This window comes from Amblyraja radiata, chromosome 27 (assembly GCF_010909765.2).
Source record: "Amblyraja radiata isolate CabotCenter1 chromosome 27, sAmbRad1.1.pri, whole genome shotgun sequence".
NCBI lineage: Eukaryota > Metazoa > Chordata > Chondrichthyes > Rajiformes > Rajidae > Amblyraja > Amblyraja radiata.
This window is the reverse complement of record NC_045982.1, coordinates 23821792-23849246: the sequence shown is the minus strand read 5'-3', so window position 1 is coordinate 23849246 and position 27455 is coordinate 23821792. Positions and strand designations below refer to the sequence as shown.

Below are 27455 nucleotides of genomic sequence, written 5' to 3'. Positions count from 1 at the left end.
GGGATCAGTGTTGGGCCCATTGCTGTTTGTGGTTTATATTAATGATTTGGATGAGAATGTAGAAGGCATGAATGGTAAGTTTGCAGATGGCACTAAAGTGGGATGGTAGCAAAAATGGTTGGCAAAAAATACAGCAGGATTTTGATCAGTTGGGCAAGTGGTCTGAGGAATAGTTAACGGGGCAGGGCCTACACAGTGAATGGCAGGTCCCTTGGGAGTGTTGCAGAGCACATGGATCTAGGAGTGCAGATACGTAGTTCCTTGATACAGGTAGATAGGGTGTCCACAATACTTCTGGTATATTTGCCTCCACCAGCAAAGGTGATTAGCATAGAAATTGAGATGTAATGTTACAGCTGTACAAGATGTTGCTGAGGCTGCATTTGGAGTATTGTGTTCCGTTTTGGTCACATTATACCTTCCTTTTGGTAAGTGCTGGAGTAACTCAGCAGATCAGGCAGCATCTCTGGAGAACATGAACAGGTAACGTTTTGTGTTGAGAGCCTTCTTTATACAGCTGTGCTGTATGACTCCATGACTCGCAAGCATTGAATGTTACAGATGAACTGTGAGAACCTTGAACCTTACCAAGGTTTTATATTGAAACCTTCCATGTCATAATTGACCAATTATCAACCCGTCTTTAGCACCAAGTCGATGTCTATTAAATAACGAACAAGCTTTGGAGAAACATTTGAACATAACATTGGATTTTGCTGACATGCAGAAGCATGCAATTGAACTTGCCGTGGTTAAGGTCATTGATGAAACAGAACTTTCCTGATGAACCCATATGGCTCAAATCTCGGAATAAGTAGGATGTATCTACAAATTGCTCCAAATATTAGTGCAAAGTGGCCTTGAGCCAACATACCATAACATGTATATCTTTCATAGATTTCCCTTGATACTGTCAGTAACAACCTGTATCTGGAGTACACACAATCTCATTGGCAACCAAGATAAAAATGAATTGAAATCAAAGAAGCATCAGAAGTGCATAATATTTGATATCATGTATTACAGAGGTCTATTGCTCTATTGAAACTTCAAGAATCACCAATGATATTCAAAGGCAAAATTCTGCAGGTACTTTACATCTGAAGTGAAAACAAAATGATGGAAAGTCAGGAGATTGAGGTTTTCTGTTTAATGGGCATGTCCCACTTAGGTGACTTTTTAGGTGATTGCCAGAGACTATGCAGTCACCACATGTTCGCGGGTGGTTGCCAGGGAGTCGGCTTCATGGTCGTGAGGAGTTCCCGCATTCTGGGAACTAGTCGCGGCCTCATTATGGTCGCCGTGAATTTTTCAACGTGTTGAAAAATTAGCGCTGACTAGAATGAAGCCGCCGTGGACAGTAGCGAGAATTCTCGAGCCGTAGGTGGGTCGCCAGGAGGTCGTAATGGGTTGCCAGGAGGTCGAAGGTTCTCGTAGGTTGTAGCCGGTGCTGACCGGTGAAATTTCATTGGCTCATTAGGAAAAAAAACATAAGTAGTAGTTTTCAGAACCAAGGCTAACCGACTGGTAATGTTAAATGTCCGCCGAGCTTCACAGCCGTATATCTCTGGCTTCTTAAATGTTGTCTCCACTCCTTCTCCCTCCTTTACCCCCCCTCCCCCCTCCCCCCACCCTCTCCCCCCCTCTTTGGCTAAAGCACCGTACACTGTGCTTTAGCCGTATTAATTACAGCGCCAACCTTCCTGTTCATCGCGGTGTGTGTCTGTATTACCTTGGCTTTGCACCTCGTTAATTTCACTCAGCGCTCCCCCAGTTTGCCCTGTCCTGCGCCTGTGTGTGTGTTCCACTCTGACAGTCGCCGTTCCAGTTGCTGGTTTTTCAGGCGACTGCCGGCAACTTGACAGTCGCCGGTAGTTGTCTGAAAATTCGCCTAAGTGGGACAGGTCCATTAGGACCGTATATCAGAAGGGAGAAAAGTTCTGATGACAGGTCATCAACCCTCTCTCCACTGATGTTGTCTCACCTCCTCATTACTTCCAGCCTTTTCTCTTTTTATTTCACTAACATTATTGTCAGACTAATCTTGGGACTATCAGTATGTCCTGTATTGTTCTTGTAGTTAGCTGTGAAAGAGGATCAGTTATCAAATGTATTTTTAAAACAAATAAATCATGCACTTGTGTCATCTTCCCAACACAGTATTTTTTTCTCTCCAATGCATATGGAAAAACTGAAAAGTTAATTTTGGCATTGAATTTTTACTTTATTTATTAATGTACTGTGTAAAACATTTAATGGCTCAATGCACTAATGTTTTCAATACATTCCTGTTTTAACGTGGTGTAGCTGACAGAACAGCATGATGATGATTTATTATTATTTTCATTATTTCACTAATGAAAAATAAGAAATCAACTAGGCTAGTGGGTTGATGAATGGTAGTATAACTTGCTTTGCATAAAGAGGCAGCTTCTTTTTGTCTTACATTCATCTAAGATGGGCCTATTAACAAAAGTCTTAGTGTTATGTAAATATATGACTGAGGCAATCTTGGCTTAATCAGCTTGTAAAGCCTTATTCAATAATGTTTTGAGTTGTTTTGCAGGTTACAAAAGATTGATGTGCTCCAAATGTTATTTAAACATAGTCATAGAGCATGGAAACAGGTCCTTCAGCCCAACTCATCCATGCCAACCAAATGCCCCATCCAAACTAGTTCCATCTGCCCACATCTGGCCCATATCAATCTAAAGCCTTCCTATCCATGCACCTGTCCATTAAAAATATAATAATTTTAAACCATAGAAACATAGAAAATAGATGCAGGAGTTGGCCATTCGTCCCTTCGAGCCAGCACCGCTATTCAATATGATCATGGCTAATCATCCAAAATCAGTACCCCGTTCCTGCTTTCTCTCCATATCCCTTGATTCCTTTAGCCCTAAGAATTATATCTAACTCTCTCTTGAAAACATCCAGTGAATTGGCCTCCATTGCCTTCTGTGGCAGAGAATTCCTCTCTGGGTGAAAAAAGTTTCACAACTCTCTGGGTGAAAATGTTTTTTCCTCATCGCAGTCCTAAATGGCCTACCCCTTATTCTTAAACTGTGAGCCCTGGTTCTGGACTCCCCCAACATTGGGAACATTTTTCCTGCATCAAGCCTGTCCAATCCATTAAGAATTTTACATGTTTCTATAAGATTCCCTTTAATCCTTCTAAATTCCAGTGAATATGTCCAGTCATTCCATTCTTTCATCATACGTCTGTCCCGCCATTTTGCTATTATATCTGCTTCAACTACTTCCTCTGGCAGCTAGTTCTATATACCCACCATCCTCTGGATGAAAAAGTTAACCTTCAGGTTACTATTAAATCTTTCCCCTCTCATGAAAATACTTTTTCACCGCCCAATCTACCTATGACACCACTTTAAAATAATTATGTACTTGCACTCCTTGATCCCTCTGCTCTACAAAACTCCCCAGAGCTCTATCATTCACTGAGAAGTTCCTGTCCTGAGTTGTCTTCCGATCATGCAATACTTTACAATGATCTGAAATAAACACAATTAGCGAATCCTCGGCTCACTTGCCCAGCTGATCAAGATCACATTGTAGTTCTTAATAACCATCTTCACTGTCTACGAAACTACCCATTTCATTGTCATCTGCAAACGTAAGGGCCTGTCCCACTTGCATGCGATTGCATGCGTTTGGCGCGACCAAACGGATGTGAAGTTCATGCGAAGTTCGCGCTAAGTACGCGCTAAGTATGCGCTAAGTTCACACGTGACGTCATTTGCGTCATACTTACCACACTTCCGGTGGCGCCATGCTGGACTAGCAGTCGCAACTTTTAGCTCCGCGGCTGTAAAATCGCAATTTTTCGCGTTAAAATTGGGCCTGGAGGTCGGGACCAATTCAAAAACTCACCGGAGCCCCGGGACGTCGCGCTGATGATGTCATCAGTAAGCGCTGTGATTTAAAACGGAGGATAAAGGATTTTAAATGAAAAAAACGTCTTCAGATCAGAGCCCTCGGAGAACAATCTCAAAACTGCTGAAAACACAGAAAACTGAAGAACAGTGGATTCTGGAATGGCTACAAGGGCCAAGACTGAGATGGCTACTAAGGAGAAAAATGAAATGGAGGAGATAAAGAACTCGGTAAGAGAACTGAGAAAGGATATTGAGGCTGGAAACTCAAAAATGATGGAAAATATTAATGTTAAATTGATGGAAAATATGTCGAACATCAATGCTGGTAATCAAAAAGTTATTGACTGCATTGGCATTATACAAAAACGAATTGAGGATGTGCATGAAGAGCTAATGGGGGAGAATTAATAAAGGGGAAGAAGAATCTAAGAAGAAGTTTGAGGCTGTGCATGTAATTGTTTCTTCACATGTAACTGAAATAAAAGACATGGAAACAAATGTTGATCAAATGGCTGAAGATATGCAGGGAATGAAGCTAGAACTAGATAGCCTCAAGAGTCAACTGGCGAAAGTCTCAGATAAATGTCTTGATCTCGAAGCTCGCTCACGACGCCAACATTTACGAATACTGGGAGTAACAGAAGGGGCAGAGGGGAACAATGCCTGTGAGTTCACTGCCAACTTAATCAAACAGGTACTCAATTTACCTGTGGAACCGGAAATTGAAGTGGCACATCGAATACCTAGATTTAAGCCAAGATCACAAGCAGATCCAGCCGACCCACGACAGATCATAGTCAAACTTCGGGACATTTCAGCACTTGAAGAGCTGATGAAAAAAAATCAAATATGGGAAGATGACCTTTGGAAACGACTCTATCAAACTCCTCCGGGATTATCCCTATGAGATCGTGCAAAAGAGAAGAAAGTTCGCACAGACAAGACAGATTCTCCATGGAGTTAAAGATGTCAGATGTGGCGTTTTTTATCCGGCCAGGATGCGCATTACTTTCAAGGGAAAAGAGAAAACTTTCACTAATTCGGACGCATCTTATAAATATGCCCAAGAGATTGTGGCAGAAACAGAAGATTAATCAAGGCAGCGGGACGATATGGACAATTTCTTTCCTTTTATTACTTCACAGAGAACACCTGAAGATAAGGGAAGAAACACCATTCTCTAAAAGTTTAAAATGGAAGAGCATTTCCACGTGCGCTGGTCTAGACACCTTATCTCCTTTGGACGTTTTGGAATTCAACTCATGGACATTCTTTGTTCAAAATGAAGGAAAGACTGATAAGCAACGCAGAGATGAACAGCAGAGCCGAATGTGGAAAACACCACAAGGACAAATGGCGGTTTAAGATCTTAAAACAGCTTTACAAAATATAGAGAATTAATAATAATTAACAATACTAATATAGAAATATAAATGGAAACTAACCTGATCTATATAATGGGCAAAATGTAATAATCTGCTAATAAGACTGACTAGCTCGTATATAGAGATAACAAATTTTAGAATTAAAGTAGATAATACTGAAAGGTTAAGTGTTATGTAGTTTGTGTGGAGAAGGGAGGAGACTCAGGCACCTGGCACAATTCTAGGAGCCTGTTTCTGGTTAACCCTTACAGCTAACAGCTTACTATTATCAAAGGCTGTATAACTAATTATAAATAATTAGTAGATTAAAGTGTTAGATAAATAAATTTCACAGTAGCTGAACACAGATCTGATAAGTCTGAATGAAATATATATATATATATATATATATATATATATATAGTGTAATTGGGTGAAATATAAATGATTTTGAATTGGCACTGCCTTCCTAGGTTTAGAGTAATAAAAGGAGCGGAGCTAATTGTACATCAACTTCGGAAGTCGAATAGATGTCGAATCCCACAGACGCGTGGGACACGCACTACAGTGTCGAATACTTCAGACACTGTAATTTTACTTGTTCAAATTTTTTTTTAATCACAATATGTCACTACTATGTGGTTTTTTTTCAAGGAAAATCGCAAAAGGGATCTACCAAGGAAGTTAATAATATAAACGCCCCCCAAATATCCAGAGTCCTGAGGTATGGATGCACCGTAATAAATAAGGGTGTTAAAATCAGCGAAAATGCAAGATGATAAACAAAAGAAAATGGGAGGAATCACACTGTGTAGCTGGAATATAAGGGGTATTAATGAACCAATTAAAAGGGGCAAAATACTAGCTCAGTTGAAATCATATAATACGGACATTACTTTTCTACAAGAAACGCACCTTAAACATCAAGATCAGATGAGATTGAGGGCGAATTGGATAGGCCAAACATTTCACTCCTCATATACTTCGAAATCCAGAGGCACCGCAATTATTATTCGCAAAGGAATACCATTCAATCAAAGAACATTATATCAGATAAGGAAGGGAGATATCTTATAGTTACAGGAGAGATCCATGCTACGCCAATCACTTTGGTAAACATATATGCGCCCAATTTTGATAATCCTCACTTTTTTAATAAAATCCTGAATACAATCGCAGAATTTAACTACCAAAATGTTATAATTGGAGGAGACTTCAACTGTGTTTTAGATCCGTACTTAGATAAATCGATGCAAAAACAAAGAGGTAATATGAAATCTAAAACTAGTGAACTCTTAAATACATATATAAAAAATACAAATATAGCAGACGTCTGGAGGATCGCGAATCCGACTGGAAGGGAATACTCATTTTATTCAATGGTACATAAAACATACTCACGTATAGACTACTTCCTAGTGGATACAAAACTAATCCCTTATACTATGAACCCTAAATATCACACTAATACGATTTCAGATCACTCCCCGCTAACTTTCGTTTTAAAATTAGAAGGAATGTCTACGAACAAATCGTTCTGGAGGTTTAACTCGCAAATTCTGAAAGACCCACAAGGGAGTATATATCTAAAAAAACAGATGGACCTATTTTTTGAGACAAACGATACACCAGATATATCGTCCACTTTATTATGGGAATCCTTCAAAGCATTTATTAGAGGAGTCATTATCTCGTATCAAGCTTTTCAAAACAAAACTGAAAAAACGGGAAAAAGATCATGCAATTTTAAAGATTAAATCAGATAGAGGGGAATTATTAACACTACCTAATGATATCAATAAAAGATTTACTCAATTTTACAAGAACTTATACACATCGAAAACGCTAATAGACAATAATAAAGTTTCAGAATTTTTGGACAATTGTAACCTTCCAAAACTAGAATTGAAGGAACAAGAGGAACTGGGAGCACAAATTACATCTAAGGAAATAGAAGACACAATAAACACACTTAAGAATGGAAAAACACCAGGACCAGACGGATTCAGTAATGAATTTTATAAATGTTTTTACGACATAGTTACACCACGTCTACAGAAAATGTATACATACGCTTTTAAAGAACAAATCTTACCTGAAACACTAGCAGAATCAACGATCACATTAATACTTAAAAAAGATAAAGACATAGAAGAACCAGGCTCATATAGAGCTATTGCTTTGTTAAATACGGATGAAAAAATATTAGCGAAAACACTAGCTAGAAGACTAAGTCAATATGTTAGTAAATTAATAAATGAGGATCAAACGGGATTTATACCTAAGAGACATTCATTTAATAACCTGAGACGTCTGTTTAACATAAAGCATTCTCACAAACCTCAAGAACAAGAGTTATCTATCATTTCATTGGACACAGAAAAAGCGTTTGATCAAGTAGAATGGGATTATATGATTAAAGTATTGCAAAAATTTCAAATGGGAGAGAACTTCATCGCATGGATAAAATTATTATATAACAAACCCACGGCTAGAATATTAACTAATAATATACTATCTACGAAATTCCAATTAACAAGGGGCCATAGACAAGGATGTTCATTATCACCGCTGTTATTCGCTCTGGTAATTGAACCTTTACCTGAAAAAATTAGAACACACCCGGATATTTACGGTTATAATACAAAATATTCAAATAACAAAATATCCTTATACGCAGACGATGTATTACTGTATATCACAAAACCTCAAATCAGTATACCAAACATATTAAATCTAATTGAGGACTTTGGATCTTTCTCAGGATACAGAATAAATTGGAACAAAAGTGAAATTATGTCGATAAAACCGAAAGACTCAACACATCTCTTAAAATTCCCCTTTAAAATAGCCACAGAAAAATTTAAATATTTAGGAATTGAAATCACTAGAAATTATCACGCTATGTTTAATGCCAATTATAGCCCCTTACTTAAGAAACTAAATAATCTAATCAAATTCTGGAAAATGCTCCCGATGTCTTTAATAGGTCGAATAAATGCTATAAAAATGATCTTTTTACCACAAATCCTATATTTATTTCAATCAATTCCAATATATCTTCCAAAAAAGTTTTTCAAAAAACTAGACTCAGACATTACAAATTTTATATGGGATTACAAATCCCACAGAATACAAAGAGCACACCTTAGTAAACCAAAAGAGATGGGTGGTCTAGCGCTCCCTAACTTTATGTACTATAATTGGGCAGTAAATATTAAAAATATGATTCACCTGCTGGACAACTCTGCCCAGCAGGTGGACTGGATTGTAATGGAGAGAGAGGATTGCTCTCCGTGTAATACAGGAGCGACTCTCCTCTCACCAATGAATCTGAATAACAAAAATTATAATAAAAATCCAATGATACATAGCACAATTAGAACTTGGAAACAAATAAAACAGAATCTAAAATTAAGAAATCTATCTCTTTTAATGCCAATAGTCAATAACCCGTCGTTTAAACCCTCAATTATAGATAAATCATTTACACAATGGGAAAGAATGGGAATCAAAATGCTCGGAGACTTGTATGAATTAGGAAAATTATTATCATTTCAACAATTACAACTGAAATATAATTTGAAAATAATCAATATTTTAAATATCTTCAAATCCGTGACTATCTGAAAAAATACACAAAAGACTATCATAACATGCCCCCAGACTTATTGGATGAAGCCATGAAGACAAAGGCTGAATCAGCAAATCTAATATCATACTTATACAACATTATTTTAAATATAGAAATACCTACAACCGATGGTATCAGAAGAGACTGGGAACAAGAACTAGCTATAAAAATTTTAAAAGAGAGCTGGGATAAACACTTACTATATGTGCATAAATGCTCGATCAACGTACGACATACTCTAATTCAATATAAAACATTACATAGACTATATTATTCAAAAACAAAAATAAATAAACTTTTCCCCAATGTCTCACCCATTTGTGATAAATGTCAGTCACAAGAAGCTAACATAGCGCACTCTTTTGTTTTCTGTATAAAAATTCAAAAATTCTGGAACAAAATATTTGAAATCTTCACAATATTATTTAAAATAAAACTTGTACCAAAAGCAGAATGGATCATTTTTGGAATATCGGAAGGTAACCCCGAATTAAATATGTTTCAAAAGAACTTACTTAATTACGGGCTAATAATGGGAAAAAAAGCTTATACTCAAATTTTGGAAAAATGCTCCAATACCAACAATAAAAATGTGGACTTCAAACATGTTCGAAACACTACACTTGGAAGAGATGAGACTCCTCCTAGCAGGCAAAGCAGACCACTTCCAAAAGACATCATCTGCATTTACGGAACTATTACAAGCATAAGGTGCAATAGTAATTTAAAATATAAATGGTACCAGGATCTGGTAACGGGGGGTATAAAATATATATTTTTTAAAACACGGTTGGTATATCCTTTTTTGCGGAGTTTTGTGTTACAATAGAGTGATTGTTTTGCCTTTTTTTTTCTTTTCTTTCTAGGGTCTTATTTCCTTTCTTTACTTCCTTCTCTAATTTCTTCCCCAAGGGGCTTTCTTCTCCCAACACTTTCCTGCACCTTCACGATTCTTGCTCACTTTCCTTACTTCTTTTATTTCTACCTTTTTTAAAGCTCGAAAAACGAAGTGGTACAACAAAATGTAATAAGATATATGTGATGTGTATTACTGTAATTTACTGTACTAATAAAAATTAAAAATTAAAATAAAAAAAAATACTTACCAATCAGCTGGGCAGGAAGCGGGCGGACTGAATTTGGGCGTCACACGGCGTCGAGCGGTGACGTCATCACGTAACGCCACGAGGTGATGTCATCGCGCAACGCCACGCGCTAGGCGTACGCCGTCAAGACGCTGCATACGCCGTCAAGTCACTGCATACGCCGCCAAGACACTGCATACGACCACAATGCGTCTGCGTGCCAACAGGCCATTGGCGCACGAAGATTTTGGACACTGTTAGATTTTCGGAGCCCCGCACGATGTCGGGACCAGCCCAGCACAACTCCGCGCTTCTAAGTGGGACCGTCCCCAGCGGCCATACGGTGCCCGTACGCCTCAAGCAACCACGTTTGGTCGCGCCAAACGCATGCAATCGCATGCAAGTGGGACAGGCCTTTTACTAATCAGTCCCAGCATCGATCTCTGAAGCACACCACTAGTCACAGTCCTCCAGTACAAAAAACAAACTTAAACCTCCACCCTGTTTCCTGTCATGAAGCTAATGTATCCAGTCAGATAGCTCGCCCTGGATCCCATGCGGCTTAGCCTTCCAGAACATGTGGAAAACATCAGACCTTGCTGTGGTCTATATGTACAACGTCTATGGTACCTGCCCTCATAAACCTTCATGGTTAATTCTTCAAAAAAGGCAATCAAATTTGTGAGACACAATCTCCCTTGCACAAAACCATGCTATTCCTAATCAACCCCAACTATCCAAATGCATGTATATTTTATCCCTCAGAATTCTCCCCAATAACTTTCCAGGCAAAGATGTTAGGCTCACAGGTCTATAGTTCCCAGGTTTTTATTTTGCAGCCTTTCTATATATCAGCCACCCTACAGTTTCCCCCTATCAACGGGAAGAAGATGCAAAAGCTTGAGAACATGAATCCACCAGATGGATGAACAGTTTCCTTGCCATTATTAGTAGACTCTGGAACAAACCTTTCATTAGCTAGGGATGAATTCTCATTATACGGGACAATAATAAACCATTCGAATACCAATAGATCGGGTAGCCCAAACCTGTTATTTACTGGAGCTTTTATGTAATCCCAAGGGGCAGAAATGTACATCTCCTCAATTGTAACTTCATGGACTGTTACCTCAGTCATTTAGATCGGCACACGGATATGCAGGGAAGGGAGGGATACGGATCATGTTCAGGCACAGATTGGTTTAACTTGTCACCATGTTCAGCACAGACTGTGTGAATCGAAGGGTCTGTTGCCGTGGTGTATTGTTTTATGTTCTTAATTACCATCAAATTCAGTGCTCAATTCCATATTAAGAACAAAACTTGTCACATTTTAAAAATTGACAATGTAAATAATTACAATGGGCTACTTGTATGTTAAAGTGAATTGAAAACATGATCGCACAACTAACAGTTCAGTGTCTGGCTCTCTGGACTATTCACATAAAGCACAGAATAATCTTTAAAGATCAAACAAGAAATTGAGAACATTCTTAACCACGATAGCATTCAGCATAGTTGTGCCTCAAGAAAAGCTAAAAAGAAGGATCCTGTTAGCAATACATGCTCCTAGCAAGAAAGGGTCTTTGTTAGCTACAGTACATGATCTCACGTTAATAATGAAGTTTGTTAATTGTCTCTTTGTAAGTCAATTATACTCAGGGCCGGATTTACATATAAGCTAGACAAGTTTAAGCTTAGATCCTCAAGATCTAGGTGGGCCTACTCACCTCGCTGCCTCACCGACCTCCACCCACCGGGACCTCCTACTCTTTGCCCGCTGACCCTCGCCACTCCACCGCCCTCCAGCAGCCCGCAGCCTGGACTCAGCACCGGGCCTGAAGTCTCAATGCTGCAGACTCCCACTCCCACGGGTTTGACGGCACTGGGTCCTAGTGCATCCCCCAACCCTGGTAACCTCATTGGCTGTTCCATTGGGTCTTCCCCATTCCCCTCAAACCATGTGACCCCAGCTCTTTCCCACCTACACTACAGTCCTCATACCCCCCTACCCCCTGACCACCCACTACCCCTCTACCAGACATCGCCTTGGCCTCAGTCCACTCACCTACCTTCCTCCGGCCCCAACCACCATCCCTGTCATGTGTTCACCATCCCCCTGACCTCCCCCTCTCAGATACCGAACGGTCTGTCCTCAGCAGAGGCCTCACCTTTGTCCCCCTCCATCCCCACCTCAATGAGTTCCGCGCCCGCCGTGATTTGGAGCTCTTCATCTGTCGACTCCACCTCACACCATTCTTCCATGGGAAGGAGTCCTCGCCCCCATTGATGATCCCTTTTCCTGTCTCCAATGGACTCCCTCCTCTTGGACCCCCACTCATGGCCATTGGTACAATTACATTTTGGGGTCACCATCCGACATCGGAACGGGAGAACATTCTCAGCAGCTTGGACTTCCGAATCGGCCACTTCCTACCAGAGACCGCGGCTCCCGAAGTCCACTGGCTGAGCTGGGTGGAGATTCACGCTGGTGGGCCTCGGCAAAGGGTTACCAGGACTCCGCGATATTAAAATCAGCGCGGCCCGAGGCTGGGAGCTCCGCAAACCACAGCTCTGTGATGTTGAAGCAGCAGGCCCAACACTCCAGAGCTTCAAACGCCAATCCAGGTAAGGCATCGCCCGCTCCGCGAGGAATCCAATATGTATTTTAAAACCAACTCTTTAATGACAACATACAGTAGGATCTAAAAGTGTCACACTGTCACTGTCGGGTAGTCATGGTTCTCTGGTCGTGGGGGTGGGGGATTGGCGGAGAAGGTGGGGGGGGGGGGGGGCTCACAAGTGAAATAGCTTAGGGCCTCTCTTCATCTAAAACCGGCCCTGATTACACTATCAGCATTTTGTGCTTTTAGAGAGTGAGAATATTGCAAAGAATATCAGTAGCTAGTGAGTGAGGAGCCATGTTAATATGATTCCAAATCGTGGAGTAATCGTGGAAAAATCCTGTGAAAAGTATCTCCTTGTAACAGGTGAACCTTCTGCTAGCACAACACATGACCAATAGGGTGGTATCTCTGTTAGTTATAAACTCTTGCATAATCAAAAAATGTCCAAAATCTGAACTAAAAATGGAAAATTGCTGGAATCACTGTGAATATTAAGTAGCTGCTGTGCAAGGAAAAACAATAACGTCTTATGTCTGGGAAAACTGATGTTCTGGTGAGGTCCGGGACCTGAAACTTTATCTGTTTCTCTTTCTACAAATGCTGCCTAACCTGCTGAGTGTTTCCAGCATTTTCTGTTTTTAGTCCGATTTACATCATCTGCAGTTCTTGTGATGTGCAAACTGTGTACAATAATTTTCATTTTCTGGTATCAAGTAGCCAAGTTCACTCTTTAATAGCCACTTGATTAAACTTGAACACGTTGACGTATTCTCCCAGGTTACAACAGGGTTCTGTTCTTGAGAACTATTCATAACCCGAATCGCTTGCAGGTCGAAAATGCAGCTGCCCAGCAACATATTTAAATAAAAGCACAGGCCAATCAAAAGCAAAGTGTAGATAAACCAGAGCAGTGTAGATTAACTCAGCCATTCTGATATTACCAGGAACTGGGTTCCCACAAGACAAAAGATGCCAGAAGCCCTGCAGGAGTCAGCAAATGCATCCTGCTGCTCCCCTAAACATTTGCTTGTGTATATGGCCTGTACCCAGGTTGGTTTCATAATCTGGGAAGGACCTGGACATGTATTATTATTGCCTCACCTTGGGCATTAACTTTCTTGATGTTGCATATAAATCGCTGTTAATTAATTCAATTGGGAACTCAGTGATCATACGTCAGGAATTATACGTAAACAATAGTTGCATCCAGAAAAAACACTTGTCGCATTCCAAACTATCTTCAAGTACTCAACATGAATGTTACACATGAGTCACTAAAGGAGACATTGTCAAAGTTTGAAGAAACATCTTAACGTGGGTGAGAGGATTAGAAAATTAGAAGAGAAAATTCTGAATACAAATGCCTGGAGTCATGGAGCTGAAGTCATGACCACAAATAGTAATGTCACCATGTCGGGATATGTGTCACCATGTCGGAATGGCTGTGAGGTTCCATCGATGAAGGAGTAGAGAGTTGTAAAATAGGAAGGTTCTGAGGGATGGAATGATTAGTCCAGAAAGCAATTTTAAATTTGAAGCATGTGGAACCAGTGGCCAAAATAGCGCCATAAGCACATTGCTGATGCCCAATCGAGAATGGATGCTAATTTGTACAAGGAAAGCAGAGTTAAATCATACGAAGGGAGTAGGATGTATTTGTGGGCATTAGATATTTGGAATGGCTGAGCCTGAAGAAATATGGATGAGATGTTTAGCAACTGATAAACTGGGCAAGGTCAGTGTAAGACTAAATGATAAAGGTGTAGTGTGGAAGTCTTGAAGTGGATAAGAGTTGCAAGCTTAACTCTGAGTCACATACATTGTCGGGCTTATGAACAGCCTGGCCCAGGCTCAGACAACTGCAAGAGAGGAGTTGACAGCTGGAAACTATTAAGTCTCTAATCCCCGACTAATGAATCAAGAATAAACTCTGCAATTTCTAATTTCATAATGAGACAAGTGTTAAATTATTCTGGTACTTATTGTGATTAACTAAATAATTACCATATGATTTCAAAAACTGACCTACTGTTATCTGTCATGATTAATTTTCACCAAATGGTACATTAATTGATAATACACGACAAATCCTTTGAAATATTTTGTCTTGATCAACCAAATGCTTTTACTTTCATGCTCATTAATTTAGAATTGCGTTACATTGTACAGTAATTTATTTTTCTTCTATAATTCGTATAAAGTTTCATTTAATAACAATGAATAAGAACACAGAAATTAAAATGTCACAGTTTAAGTGTCAAAGAGGCATAAAGATTACTTTGCATTGATAAAATGTGTTCTGAAGAAAGTGAACTCTTTAGCTGTGTAGGAAAGAACTGCAGATGCTGGTTTAAATAAAAGGTAGACACAAAATGCTGGACTAACTCAGCGGGTCAGGCAGCATCTCTGGAGAGGAATGGGTGACGTTTCGGGTCGAGATCCTTCTTTAGCTTGTTAGAATGTGCTGACTATACAATACTGGTGAATTGATTTTAGATACGCAGAGAAGGATTTTACAGGATGAGCCCTACCAGTCATATTGTCATGCACATTGCAGCAACAAGATTCAAACAATCCTATGAACATTGCAGTTAACCTTTTTCACATGTTCAACCACTCAAGGAAACAATGGTTCTGTCAAAGTTACATCTACAAGATGTCCTGAAAGAGACAAGGACACTGCCGGAAAGGGAGTTCAAGGGAGCAGGATCGTGAAGCGAATATCACAGATGAGGTTAAAAGATGGGGTTCAGTAGCTAAATTCATCAAGCAATTGGGAAAGGCAGCAAAAATATATAAAAGGATTCAGCCTGGGCTGGAGATAACAGTTGAAAAGCATGAAAGAATGAACCTGGAAGGCAAGTTGAGATAAAGAAATATAGAGCAGATGGATACACATAAATTGATGAACCGGGATAAAAATATAGAGGACGTGTTCAGAAGTTTGGGTATAATTTCAAATCTAATTATTTGCCATTCCTAAAGCCCATATATTGCAGTCATTCAGTAACAAGAGAAACACAAACTGTTGGCAATGATGCACCGCAACAGAGTACGAGTAAAAGGCAATTCTCAGTTAAATTTCTGCAGGTTCATTCTCAAATAAAACAATGTCTGTGGGATAAATACCATATGATGTTTGAGAAAAGTTACCAAATTTGACACTTACGTTTTGGAATCGTCCCAAACAACACAGTGTGAGTCAGATGTTCCCTGCAATAATAAATATGTACACATATATATAGCAAGTACTTTATATACACATAAAACAATATATGTAGGATTGAGATAAAGTTAAAGTCCTAGAACAAAAAAGTCATTCAGATGGAATCATAAAGGTACAACAGATGATGAATGTCAACACACCTGGTGTGTTAAATTGTAATGTTAATCAAGTTATCTGACTAATTAGTTAATTTAAATTGCATTTAAAGTTATTATTACTTTGTTCATATCAAACCAATTGTCTGTTGTCCAAAAGTGGTTTCAAGATTTGCAGATATTGCTAACCATAATTGAATGAAAGGTAAAATGACTCAACATTTTGCTCAAAACCTGCATTGGGAACTAGAACTGTACAGTATTTTTCATATTACTTAGTGATAATTTTTGAGAGATATTTATCATCAATTTGTAACAAATAATAGAAAGCAACAGAAAACTGCATTGGCTGAGAGGTTAGAATGGAGAATAAAAGGAGTGGCCCAAGAAATATCGAGGGGCAGTCAGCTGAGAATTTGCACAAGATTGGAAGAAAGGTTTAAGAATTACAGCCGTTGTAAGCTGGTAAGAGAATCAGGTTGGAGTTGTTGGGTTTGTGTGAATGAGTAGGAAATATGTGTGGGGGGGACAAGACAGACAGACAGGTCTGCTCTGAGAGCCGGCATGGACTTCAAAGATTAAATGGCAGGTATCATAACCACAGCATGTGAGAGTTGATGGTGCTACGTGATATTCTGTGCAATTACACGAACAGTAACAGAGTCTCGAGATTTTTAGCTCTAAGTTAATTGATTGATTGATTGATTATACCTTTAATAATCCTTTACAGGAAATTACAGTGCCACGACAGCTTCAAATAGACATAACACCACACATTTCCTCAAATAGCTTCCATACTTAACAAGCTAAAATACAAGTTAAAATACAAGTTAAAATACAATGAATGAAAAAAAGTGCAGTTATTTATGCGCATTATATAACCTTATAGCAGCTGGTATACAAGACTTCCTATGTCTCTCAGTTTTGCACATTGGTGCAATCAGTCTCTGACTGAAGATGCTGCTCTTGATCACCTTCAGGGCATGGAGTGGGTGAGTGGGGTTGGTCATTATTGAACCCAGTTTGTTCAGAGTTCTGGCCTCTGCCACCTGCTGGACCGTTCGTTGCTCAGTCCCGACCACTGAGCCAGCCTTCCTGATCAGCTTGTCCAGTCTGTTTTTGTCCGCTATGCGGGCGCCATCTCCCCAACAGGCCACAGCAAAAAAAATGATCTTAAGTCTGGGATGTAAACATTTCAAGTTATTAGTGAGAAGGATCTGGACTCTTGATCCAGCAGGAAATCACACTGTTTAAATCTAACCAATAGTCAAAGACTAAAGGATGAGTAATATCGGTTTGGAGACACTTTCTTGGTCAAACAGGTCTGTAAATTCCCAGTCGTGGAATATATTGAAGACTGACGACAGCAAATTTCTGGTTATAAGAAAGTCAAGGGGCATCGTGAAATTGTGAGAACATAGACCTTTTTAAATTTGTACAAGATGTGGCATTGTTTGCAAAGTCGATATTTATTACCAATCCTGTATTCCCCAATGTTCAGTGGCCAATTCAGAACCAGAGCACTTTGTCCTGGATGAGGGGTCATGAGTTGACCATTGTCAGCAGATTCCCATGTTTTTAATGACTTTTTAACATTAGTTTCAAGGTTTTCATTACAGCCACCAGCTTTTTAAATCCAGAACAAAGTTATTTTTGAACAAATTTAAATTCACAAGCTGGCCAAAAGGAATTTGAATTAATGTTTCTGGATCGTTTAACTGTGACTGGATTATTTGTCCCATGATGTAACAACCATACTTCCATAATCCAATATCATGCTTCAACTTGAGTTAAAGGACCAGCAATGATCTTGTGAAATTGTGGAGTATAAAATTGAAAATTGGTCTTTTAAACAGTGTCTCATACACTAATTTCATTCATTCCAATATAGGTTCAAAGAAGCCATGAATAAAAAAAGTTTTAAATATAAGCATTTTATTTTGTGCCTGGTAGATTGGAATACTATGACAAACAATGTTTATTTTCTTTCAGGTATAGGTAATAGTGGATGTATAATGCTTCTACTTCTAACTGCTAAGTAGACTTTTTCATTTGTTGAAATGATCCAGATGCATTTTTCATCCCATTTCCTCTTTTCATTTCATTCATTCTTTTTTTCTCTCATTTTCTTTACTTCTTCCCTTCTACCAAATTCACTCTTCAAATTAATTTATACTTTCCCACTCAGACTCTTTCCCTCCTCTGCCAGCTCAGGGCTACTACCTTCCACTGCACTTTATGTTGCTATTATTTTTCAACCACTATTCTTAGTTATTGCTTTCAAATCTGACATTGGTCATGTTAGCTCTTCGTGCTCCATGAGGTCATCTTACTCCTTTCTCTATTTCTTAACTATTTCACTGTAACCACGATTTCCTATCCTGGGTGCAGTTATTTCCCCAAACTAAAAACTGTACCGGAGGGAATGTAGTTATAAAGAGACTGGATAGGCTGGGTTTATTCCCACTGGAATGAAGAAGGTTGAGATGAAACCTTTCAGGGGTTTATGAAATGATGAGGGATGCAGATAGGATAGATTTTTTTTCTGAGAGAAAGCGAGTCCACAACGATAGAGTACGGGTTTAAGGTGAGATTTTTTTTTTAAAGAGATCAGAAGGGTAAGCTTTTCACACAGAGGCTGATGACTATTTGGAACAAGCTGCCAGAGAGGTGGTGGAGGTAGATACAATTATAACTTTTTAAAGGCATTTGGAATACTTGGATAGGAAAGGCGTAGAGGGTTAGAGATCTAATGTGGGCAAAGGGAATAAATGTAGATAGGCATTATGGCCAGCATGGACAAGGTGGGCTGAGAGGGCCTGTTTCTGAGCTGCATGAGTCTACGGTGACATTTTGTTGCTCACTGTGGATATGAATAGTTAAACCCATGATGTTATTGATATATTTCCTGGCTACAGACTGTTACAGATTCCCATTCTCCAGAGCAACAAAACAACTGCTAAATTAATTAACGATCAAACTGCATCCAGCCACAACTGCCGTGCTGGTTTGGGCAATTGAACCAGCAGGGAGACTCCATGAACATCTTCACAATGAGCAATGGGAGCGCACAGACATGAGTGCACAGGCCAGGTCAGAAGCACTTACTATCAGCTACACACAAGGGGCATGAATGATCCACTCAGTGGTTTCCTGTGGACCTCACTGCCACAACTAATTTGATTCACTCTGCACGATATGAGGAAACAGCTAAACACAAGGGTATTTAAACGGCTTTGACCTCTCATAACTTGTCTAGAACTAGTCCTATCTCCAGCCAAGATATTCTGATATAATTACAAAATTGGATATAATTGCCTAAGGAGAACAGTGCGTTGCAGAAACAAGGAACTGCAGATGCTGGTTTATACAAAAGGACAGTGTTGGAATAACTCAGCAGGAAAAGACAGCCTTTCTAGAGGACATGGATAGATGACGTTTTGGGTTGGGACCGTTCTTCAGACTGATCTTCTGACGAACTTTGAGTTGGTAGGGGATGGCGAGAATGGCAGACAGCATCAAGTGTATATGATCCATGCTGGAACTAACACGTTGAACTGTGAGGCTCAAATGAGAGACTTTGTGGAGCAGAAATTAAAATACAGAAGTTCAAAGACAATAACCCCTGGAATATTGCTTGAGCATAGCACATTGTAACTTTTCTATAATTCTATTTTCTATATGACAGTCAGTTTTCAATCTTTGCTTTCCTCCAATATTACAACTTGATTTATGCATCAGTCTCTTCTATGGCACCTTGACATACACCTTTCAGGAACTTAAATACACCATTTCTACAGGTTTTCTTTGATTGAATCCTGCTGTTACACCTCCAGAGAACTTCAACATTTTTGTCAACCATGATTTAGCTTTCAGAAAACCACATTAGCTAGGTTTGATGAATATTCAGCTTTCCAAAATGATTAGTTATTTCCCCTGAATTAAAGAATATGTTTATTGCCCAAGCATGCACACATACAAGGAATTTGCCTTGGTGCTCCACTCTCAAGTAACAACATGACATACAGTAAACAATTAAGAATAAACCATAAAACATTAAACCAATAAGTATAAGACATTATATTTTAAACATGCAAATGAAATAAAATATCAGAGCAAAAGGAGGCTACAAGTTTTTGGTTATTGAGTAGAGCTACTGCTTGAGGAATAAAGCTGCTTTTATGTCTGGTTGTGGCAGCTTTGACAGTCCGGAGTCGTCTTCCAGAGGGAAGTGCTTCAAAGAGTTAGTGGCCTTGGTGAGAAGGGTCGGGGATTATCTTAGCCGCTCGCCTCCTGGCCCTTGCAGTGCACAGTTCGTCATCGGAGGAAGGTTGTAGCCAACAACCTTCTCAGCTGATCAAACGATTCGCTGTGACCTTCGGATTTCGTGCTTGGTGGCTGAGCCAAACCAGTCCATGATGGAGAAGGAGAGGACAGGCTCTACGATGGCAGTATAGAATTCGACCATCATTCTCTGTGGCAGATTGTGCTTCCACAGCTGCCGCAGGAAGTACATCCTCGGTTAGGCCTTTTTGACTGTGGAGTCGATGGTGGCCCCCCATTTAAGGTCCTTGGAGATGATGGTTCCAAGGAAGTTTAAAAGGCTCCACAGATGTGACTGGTGTTGTTGATGGTGAGTGGAGGGAGGGGAGGTAGGGCTCTCCTAAAGTCTACAATCAATTCCACTGTCTTAAGGTGGTGAATGGGGAGGGGATACCGGGGATATGTTTCTGTTTATCGAACCTGCAGTAGAACTCGTTCAGATCGTTGGTCAGCTGCCGATTGTCCAAGGAGCGGGGGGGGGGGGGGCTGTAATTAGCTGAGAACTTGCTCCTCAACTTCTCAGAGAACCTTTCCTTGGCAGCTCTGATTCCTCTTCTCAGCTTGTACTTGGCCTGCCTGTATAGGTCTGTGGGTCTCATCTTTAGACTGCCGGAGCTGTCTGAGTTCTGCTGTAAACCAGGGCTTGTCGTTGTTGAACCAGCTCCGGGTCCTAGTGGGAATGCAACTGTCCTCACAAAAGCTGACATATGATGTCACAGTGTCTGTATATACATCGACATTGTGGTTGCTTCCCTGAAAACATTCCAATCAGTGCAGTCAAAGCAGGACTGTAGGTTTTCAATGCCCTCGCTAGTCCATCTTTTCATCATTCTGACCACAGGCTTAGCAGATTTTAATTTCTGCCTGTAGTTCGGAATAAGGTGAACAAAACAATGATCAAAGACACCCAGGGAACAGAGCTATATGCGTTCTTGATTGAAGTGTAACAGTGATCAAGTGTTCTCTCCCCTCTGGTGGAGCAGGTAACATGAAGACTGTACTTTGGAAGCTCTTGGCTGAGGTTAGCTGAGGTGATTATTAAATCTAACATATTGCCAACAACAGATGTTAAACTAACTGGCTATAGTAGCCCATATTTTTTCTTCTTCCATCATGAACAAGGGAACAATTTGCTACATTCCAATCTTCAGAATACATTGAGTTTTTAAATATTTTAACCAACCATTGCAGTCACTTCCTTTAAAACCTTTAAGTGCCTGGATGACCTGTTGGCATTTCTGAATGGTTGTCATTGGACTGTTGGAGGTTTGTTGAGAAGAAAACAATTGTACTGGTGATGTCAATAACTGTAGAAGCTCTGTGGCAATGTTACAGGCACAATCACATCAGCTAGTTCATCAGACACCTTCAATTCACAAAGGTGAATTTGGAATATTCACAATGATTACATAGTATTCGGTTCTACAGGTGCACAACCTTTTATCCGAAAGCCTTGGGACCAGACACTTCTCGGATTTCGGAATTTTTCGGATTTCCGAATGGAAGATTTTTAGCGTAGATTAGGTAGGTAGCGTTGAAAAGTCTGGAGCGGCTGCCTCCTCCCCGGAGACAGGGGAATCATTGTAAATCATTGCTTAAATGTTAGTCAGTTAGTTTGGAGGGATTTTATGTGGTGTGGGGGGGTGAAGGGGGAAACTTTAATTCTTAGTCCCCTACCTGGTCGGAGAGGCGGGGTGCGGGCAATGCCTTACCGGGTCGCCGTGCAGTAAGCTCCGGAGCGCTGTGGCCGCCGACTCCCAACATCGCGGAGCTGGGGGCAGCGGGCGTCCGGCCGCGGGCGGCGCCGGTTGTAGCTCCGACCCCGGCAACTCTACCCCTGGCTGCGCGGCGCTCCAAATCCAGCGCCGCCCGCGGCCGGACGCCCGCAGCCCCAGCTCCGCGATGTTGGGAGTCGGCGGCGTCGCAGCGCTGGGATATCAGCGGGGAGCGGGCAATGCCTTACCGGGTCGCCGGTCGGTAAGCTCCGGAGCGCTGTGGCCGCCGACACACAATATCGCGGAGCTGGGGGCTGCGGGCGTCCGGCCGCGGGCCGCGCTGGATTTGGAGCGCCGCGCAGCCAGGGGTAGAGTTGCCGGGGTTGGAGCTACAACCGGCGCCGCCCGCAGCCGGACGCCCGCAGTCCCAGCTCCGCGATTATGTGAAGCCCCCCTTCACCTTTATGTGAAGGGGGGCTTCACATAAAAGCCCTCCAAACTAACTGACTAACATTTAAGCAATGATTTACAGATGTTTAAGTGTCTCCCCGGTCTCCGGGGAGGAGGCAGCCGCTACAGTAGTACAGACCTGGGTTGACCATGGGTCGTTTCGGGTCAAGTTTGGCGCCAAACGTGAGCTTTGGTGTGCAGACGACATCCTGGAAAAAATGTTCGGTTTTCGGAGCTTTTCGGTTTCCGGAACTCCGGATAAAAGGTTGTACACCTGTATTTGTAACTCCTTTGACAATGAAGTAGTCAATGCACACATACATCAAGGTTAGGACATTATTCAGGCTAGTAAATATCTTCACTTTCATGAATCATAAATGCTCGGCAATGGCCTTCTCTGACACAAGGGAGTCTAATCACCGCGCCTTTACTTTCAATGAGACTACCATTATTACAAATGTTCCCATCATGCTGGCAGATCATCACTGATTAGAAACGTTACACGATGTGTTCCATAATGACTGTTAGCTCAAGATCTAAAGTTCCTCAGGATTTGGATATTAGGTAGCCAATGATTCACTTCCTGATTCCCAAAGCCTTTCTAAAATCTTTAAGACATGTTCATGATGGAATACCTTCCACTTGCCTAATGATTGCAGTTCCACCAGGGAGCTCAACACCACCTGGGACAATGCAGCTTCCTTGATCAGCACTTCATCCATTATTTTAAACATTTGCTCCTTCCACGAATGACTCACTGTGACCGCACTGTGTGCCATCAACAAAATAGATTGCAGCAAAGTATACCCAGCAAGGCTTCTTCAGTGACGTCTCCCAAGCATGTGAAAGTCAAAGGGAGCAGTTTTTTCAGACACACATTACTCCAAATTGGAAATTTAATGATTTCTGCATTGCTAGGCTGTCAGAATCCTGGAACTCACAACCTAATAGCTTCAAAGGAAATGCTTATTTGGAGAGAATGGATGGTTTCAAAAGATGGCTCATCCTTATCCTTGAAGAATTAGGGATGATTAATGTGCTGCCCTTTCCAGCAATGCCCACTTCCTTTAAATTAAGTGAAAATTTGTTGGGCCTCTTCCAAGTTTTATCTTTGAACAATATCTTTGTGCATTCTCTGATTCGAAAAATACCGTTTGTGTATTATTCAGTCTCTCTCATGCGTCCAACTGTCATCCTGCAGACAGGTTTACAGCAAAGTCTGATAAATAAGGTTGTTCTTTAAATTATTTTGATGCACAGTCACTGTTGTGATCTGGCTCACTTCCAATAATATGGATGTTGCTGACAAGACATCACATGTTCTGAACATAAATTATCAAAGTTAAATTTAAATGTTATTAATTTTAAAAAAATTAATAACATTTAAGTCTCCTGATATGCCAATCAGACACCTTTATTAACTTGCGTTTTCCTTCCACTATCATCATATTGCACTGGGGTATAGCTATATGTACTCAGTATGACATCCAATTCATCACCAGAGGCCTATTCTTTGTAAGTGTAGGTTTTGGCAGGGTGCTCAGTCATGGGAATGCGTTCTAATGGAGCTCATTCTGTCATCATCTAACGTCCAAATGAGCACTTCTTGATAATATACAATGATCTTTCTATTTCCCTTAATGGGTACTTAGTCTCTGCTGTTACTTAAAAATTCCTGTACTGAGCTTTGACATGACTTTCTCTATAGAACGGATGCAATTTTAGGCTGGCTAATATGATTTGAGCACTTTTGTGTTCCTAATGTTTTATCAGAGAATCAGCAGAGTTTTAAATGCAATAAACTATTCAGCGTAGCAATCAGTTGAGCCAGCACTACTTACTGAATCAAGTAAACCACTGGATTAATTCATTGTATGCTTTTTCACGCTTGAGGTTCATTTTTTCACATGTAATCTTTTGTTTTACATTTTAACATAATCACAGTTTTTAATATCTTTAATATGTATTTCAGTTTCCAAAAATTCTTTCAAATCAATGTTTATCGGGTTGCATTATGGTGAGTAATATAGATATAAATCGTCTGAAAGCATGAATAGAGTTACTTACATTAATAAGATGAGACAGCTCTACAACAACTATTGGTTCTGAAGCCTTGGGCAGTGGTCTTACTGTTACAGCCAGAATTTTCGAATTTATTGCCATTGACTTTCTGGAAGAAAATATATTTTAAATGTAAATTTTTTTTAAAGTGTCAAAGAAAGTTGTTCATATTCTGTCAAAATATGGCTTAAAGCTATAAAGTATCTTCATCATAACATAAGTATAAGTATATAACAGTCATAACATAACATAACATCATGCAGTAACATAAAGTAACTGCAGCGAATCGTTTGATCAGCTGAGAAGGTTATTGGCTGCAATCTTCCCTCCATTGACGAACTGTACACTGCAAGGGACAGGAAGCGAGAGGGTAAGATCATCTCTGATCCCTCTCACCCTGGCCACAAACTCTTTGAATCACTTCCCTCTGGACGGCGACTCCGGACTGTCAAAGCTGCCACAGCCAGACATAAAAACACCTTTTTTCCATGAGTAGTAGCTCTACTCAATAACCAAAAATGTGTAGTCTCCTTTTGCTCTGGTATTTTACTTAATTCACATGTTTAATCGATAATGTTTTATTTGTCATTCCTAACTGTCACTGTATGTCATGTTGTCACTTGCGAGCGGAGCACCAAGGCAAATTCCTTGTATGTGAATACTTGGCCAATAAACGTATTAATTAATTAATTCAGTCATTCATCAAGATTGTGTTACAGATTAAACAAAACACAAGCAATTTTCTGGTTTACCAAAATGTGAACAATTTCATTTGAGGGTACACAAAAAAGCTGGAGAAACTCAGCGGGTGCAGCAGCATCTATGGAGAGAAGGAAATGGGCAATGTTTCGGGCCGAAACCCTTCTTCAGACTGATAGGGGGTGGCGGGGAGAAGGAAGGAAAAAGGAGGAGGAGGAGCCCGAGGGCTGGGGGATGGGAGGCGACAGCCCGAGGGCTAAGGAAGGGGAGGAGACAGCAAGGGCTAACAAAATTGGGAGAATTCAATGTTCATGCCCACAGGCTGCAGACTTCCCAAGCGGAATATAAGGTGCTGTTCCTCCAATTTCCGCTGTTGCCCGCTCTGGCCATGGAGGAGACCCAGGACAGAGAGGTCGGATTCGGAGTGGGAGGGGTAGTTGAAGTGCTGAGCATCTGAAATGTCCTCATTCTTCAGGGAACGGGGGTTCCCCTCCTCCACCATAGATGAGGCTCGCACCAGGGTCTCTTCCATACCCCGCAACACTGCTCTCTCTCCCCATCCCCGCACTCGCAACAAGGGCAGAGTCCCCCTAGTCCTCACCTTTCACCCCACCAGCCGTCACATACAACAAATAATCCTCCGTCATTTTCGCTACCTCAACGTGACCCCACCAATCGCCACATCTTCCCATCTCCCCCCATGTCTGCCTTCCGCAAAGACCGCTCCCTCCGGAACTCCCTTGTCAATTCTTCCCTTCCCTCCCATACCACCCCCTCCCCAGGCACTTTCAGCTGCAACCGCAAGAAATGCAACACCTGTCCCTTTACCTCCCCCCTCAACTCCATTCAAGGACCCAAGCAGTCGTTCCAGGTGCGACAGAGGTTCACCTGTATCTCCTCCAACCTCATCTACTGCATCCGCTGCTCTAGATTTCAGCTGACCTACATCGGTGAGACTAAGCGGAGGTTGGGCGATCGTTTCGCCGAACACCTCCGCTCTGTCCGCAAGAACCTACCTGACCTCCCGGTGGCTCAGCACTTCAACTCCCCCTCCAACTCCGAATCAGACCTCTCTGTCCTAGGTCTCCTCCATGGCCAGAGCGGGCAACACCGGAAATTGGAGGAACAGCACCTTATATTCCGCTTGGGGAGTCTGCAGCCTGCGGGCATGAACATTGAATTCTCCTAATTTTGTTAGCCCTTGCTGTCTCCTCCCCTTCCTTAGCCCTCAGGCTGTCTCCTCCCATCCCCCAGCCCTCGGGCTCCTCCTCCTCCTTTTTCCTTCCTTCTACCCGCCAGCCCCTATCAGTCTGAAGAAGGGTTTTGGCCCGAAACGTTGACCATTTCCTTCGCTCCATAGATGCTGCTGCACCCGCTGAGTTTCTCCAGCTTTTTTGTGTACCTTCGATTTTCCAGCAACTGCAATTCCTTCTTGAACAAATTCATTTGAGGTCCCAGTTTATCAATAATCTCACCATGCAAAATATTCATATACAAAATTAAAAGTTGGGCGTTTATGGTGCAACTTTACAAAACATTGATTAGACCGCACTTGGAGTATTGTAAAAAAAGTGCTGGAGGAACTCATTCCATACATGTCAGGCAGCACGTGGATGGAATCGATAGACGACATTTCAGCCTGAAGAAGGGACCAAACCAGAATTATTGACTATCCATTCTATCTACAAATGCTGCCTCACTCACCGAGTTTCACCAGCACTTTGTTTTTTTGCTCAAGATTCCAGCATCTGTAGTTTCCTTGGAATATTATGCAGTTGAGGTTGCTACAGTATAGCAAGGGAGAGAGTGCAGAGGAGATTTGCCTAGATGTGTGAGCCTGGATTTGTGAGCTTTAATTATGAAATATGATTCAAAGGCTGGCCTTGTTTTCCCAGGAGAGAAAAAGGCTCATAGGTATAAAGTTATAAAGCAAGGGTTCCCAACCTGGGGTAAATTTCGCCTACCCAGGGGGTAAATTTGTTGATTCTGGATTTGTACATATTTTTTCTCATTGACTTACTGTGTTTGGTTCTGCTGTTCATCATTAGTTGTTCATAAATAAGTGAAATAACATTGTTATATGCTATTAAAGTTGCCAGAGGTAAACGGGACAAAAAAGGTTGGGAACCCTTGTTATCAAAGGAATAGATATGGTAGATGGGTAAAATTATTTTCCCTTGGTAGATGAATCAAAAACAAGAAGGCATAGTTTTAAAGTGAGAAGAAGGATTTTTAATAGAGTTTTGAGGGGAAAGTTTTCCTATACGAAGAGTGGTT

General features: G+C 40.9%; 1 protein-coding gene across 6 annotated transcripts in view; it reads right to left on the bottom strand.

Annotated features, from left to right (window-relative positions):
- LOC116988564 (adhesion G protein-coupled receptor B2-like) overlaps nt 1-27455 on the bottom strand; it is a 514190-nt gene that overhangs the window by 175080 nt on the left and 311655 nt on the right. For all 6 annotated transcript variants that reach the window (XM_033045397.1, XM_033045400.1, XM_033045401.1 and 3 more), the window contains 2 exons: nt 24486-24588; nt 15779-15822 (listed from right to left, as the gene is read on the bottom strand). In XM_033045397.1, coding sequence (XP_032901288.1) covers nt 15779-15822; nt 24486-24588 — 147 coding nt within the window. The remainder of the gene's footprint in view (nt 1-15778; nt 15823-24485; nt 24589-27455) is intronic.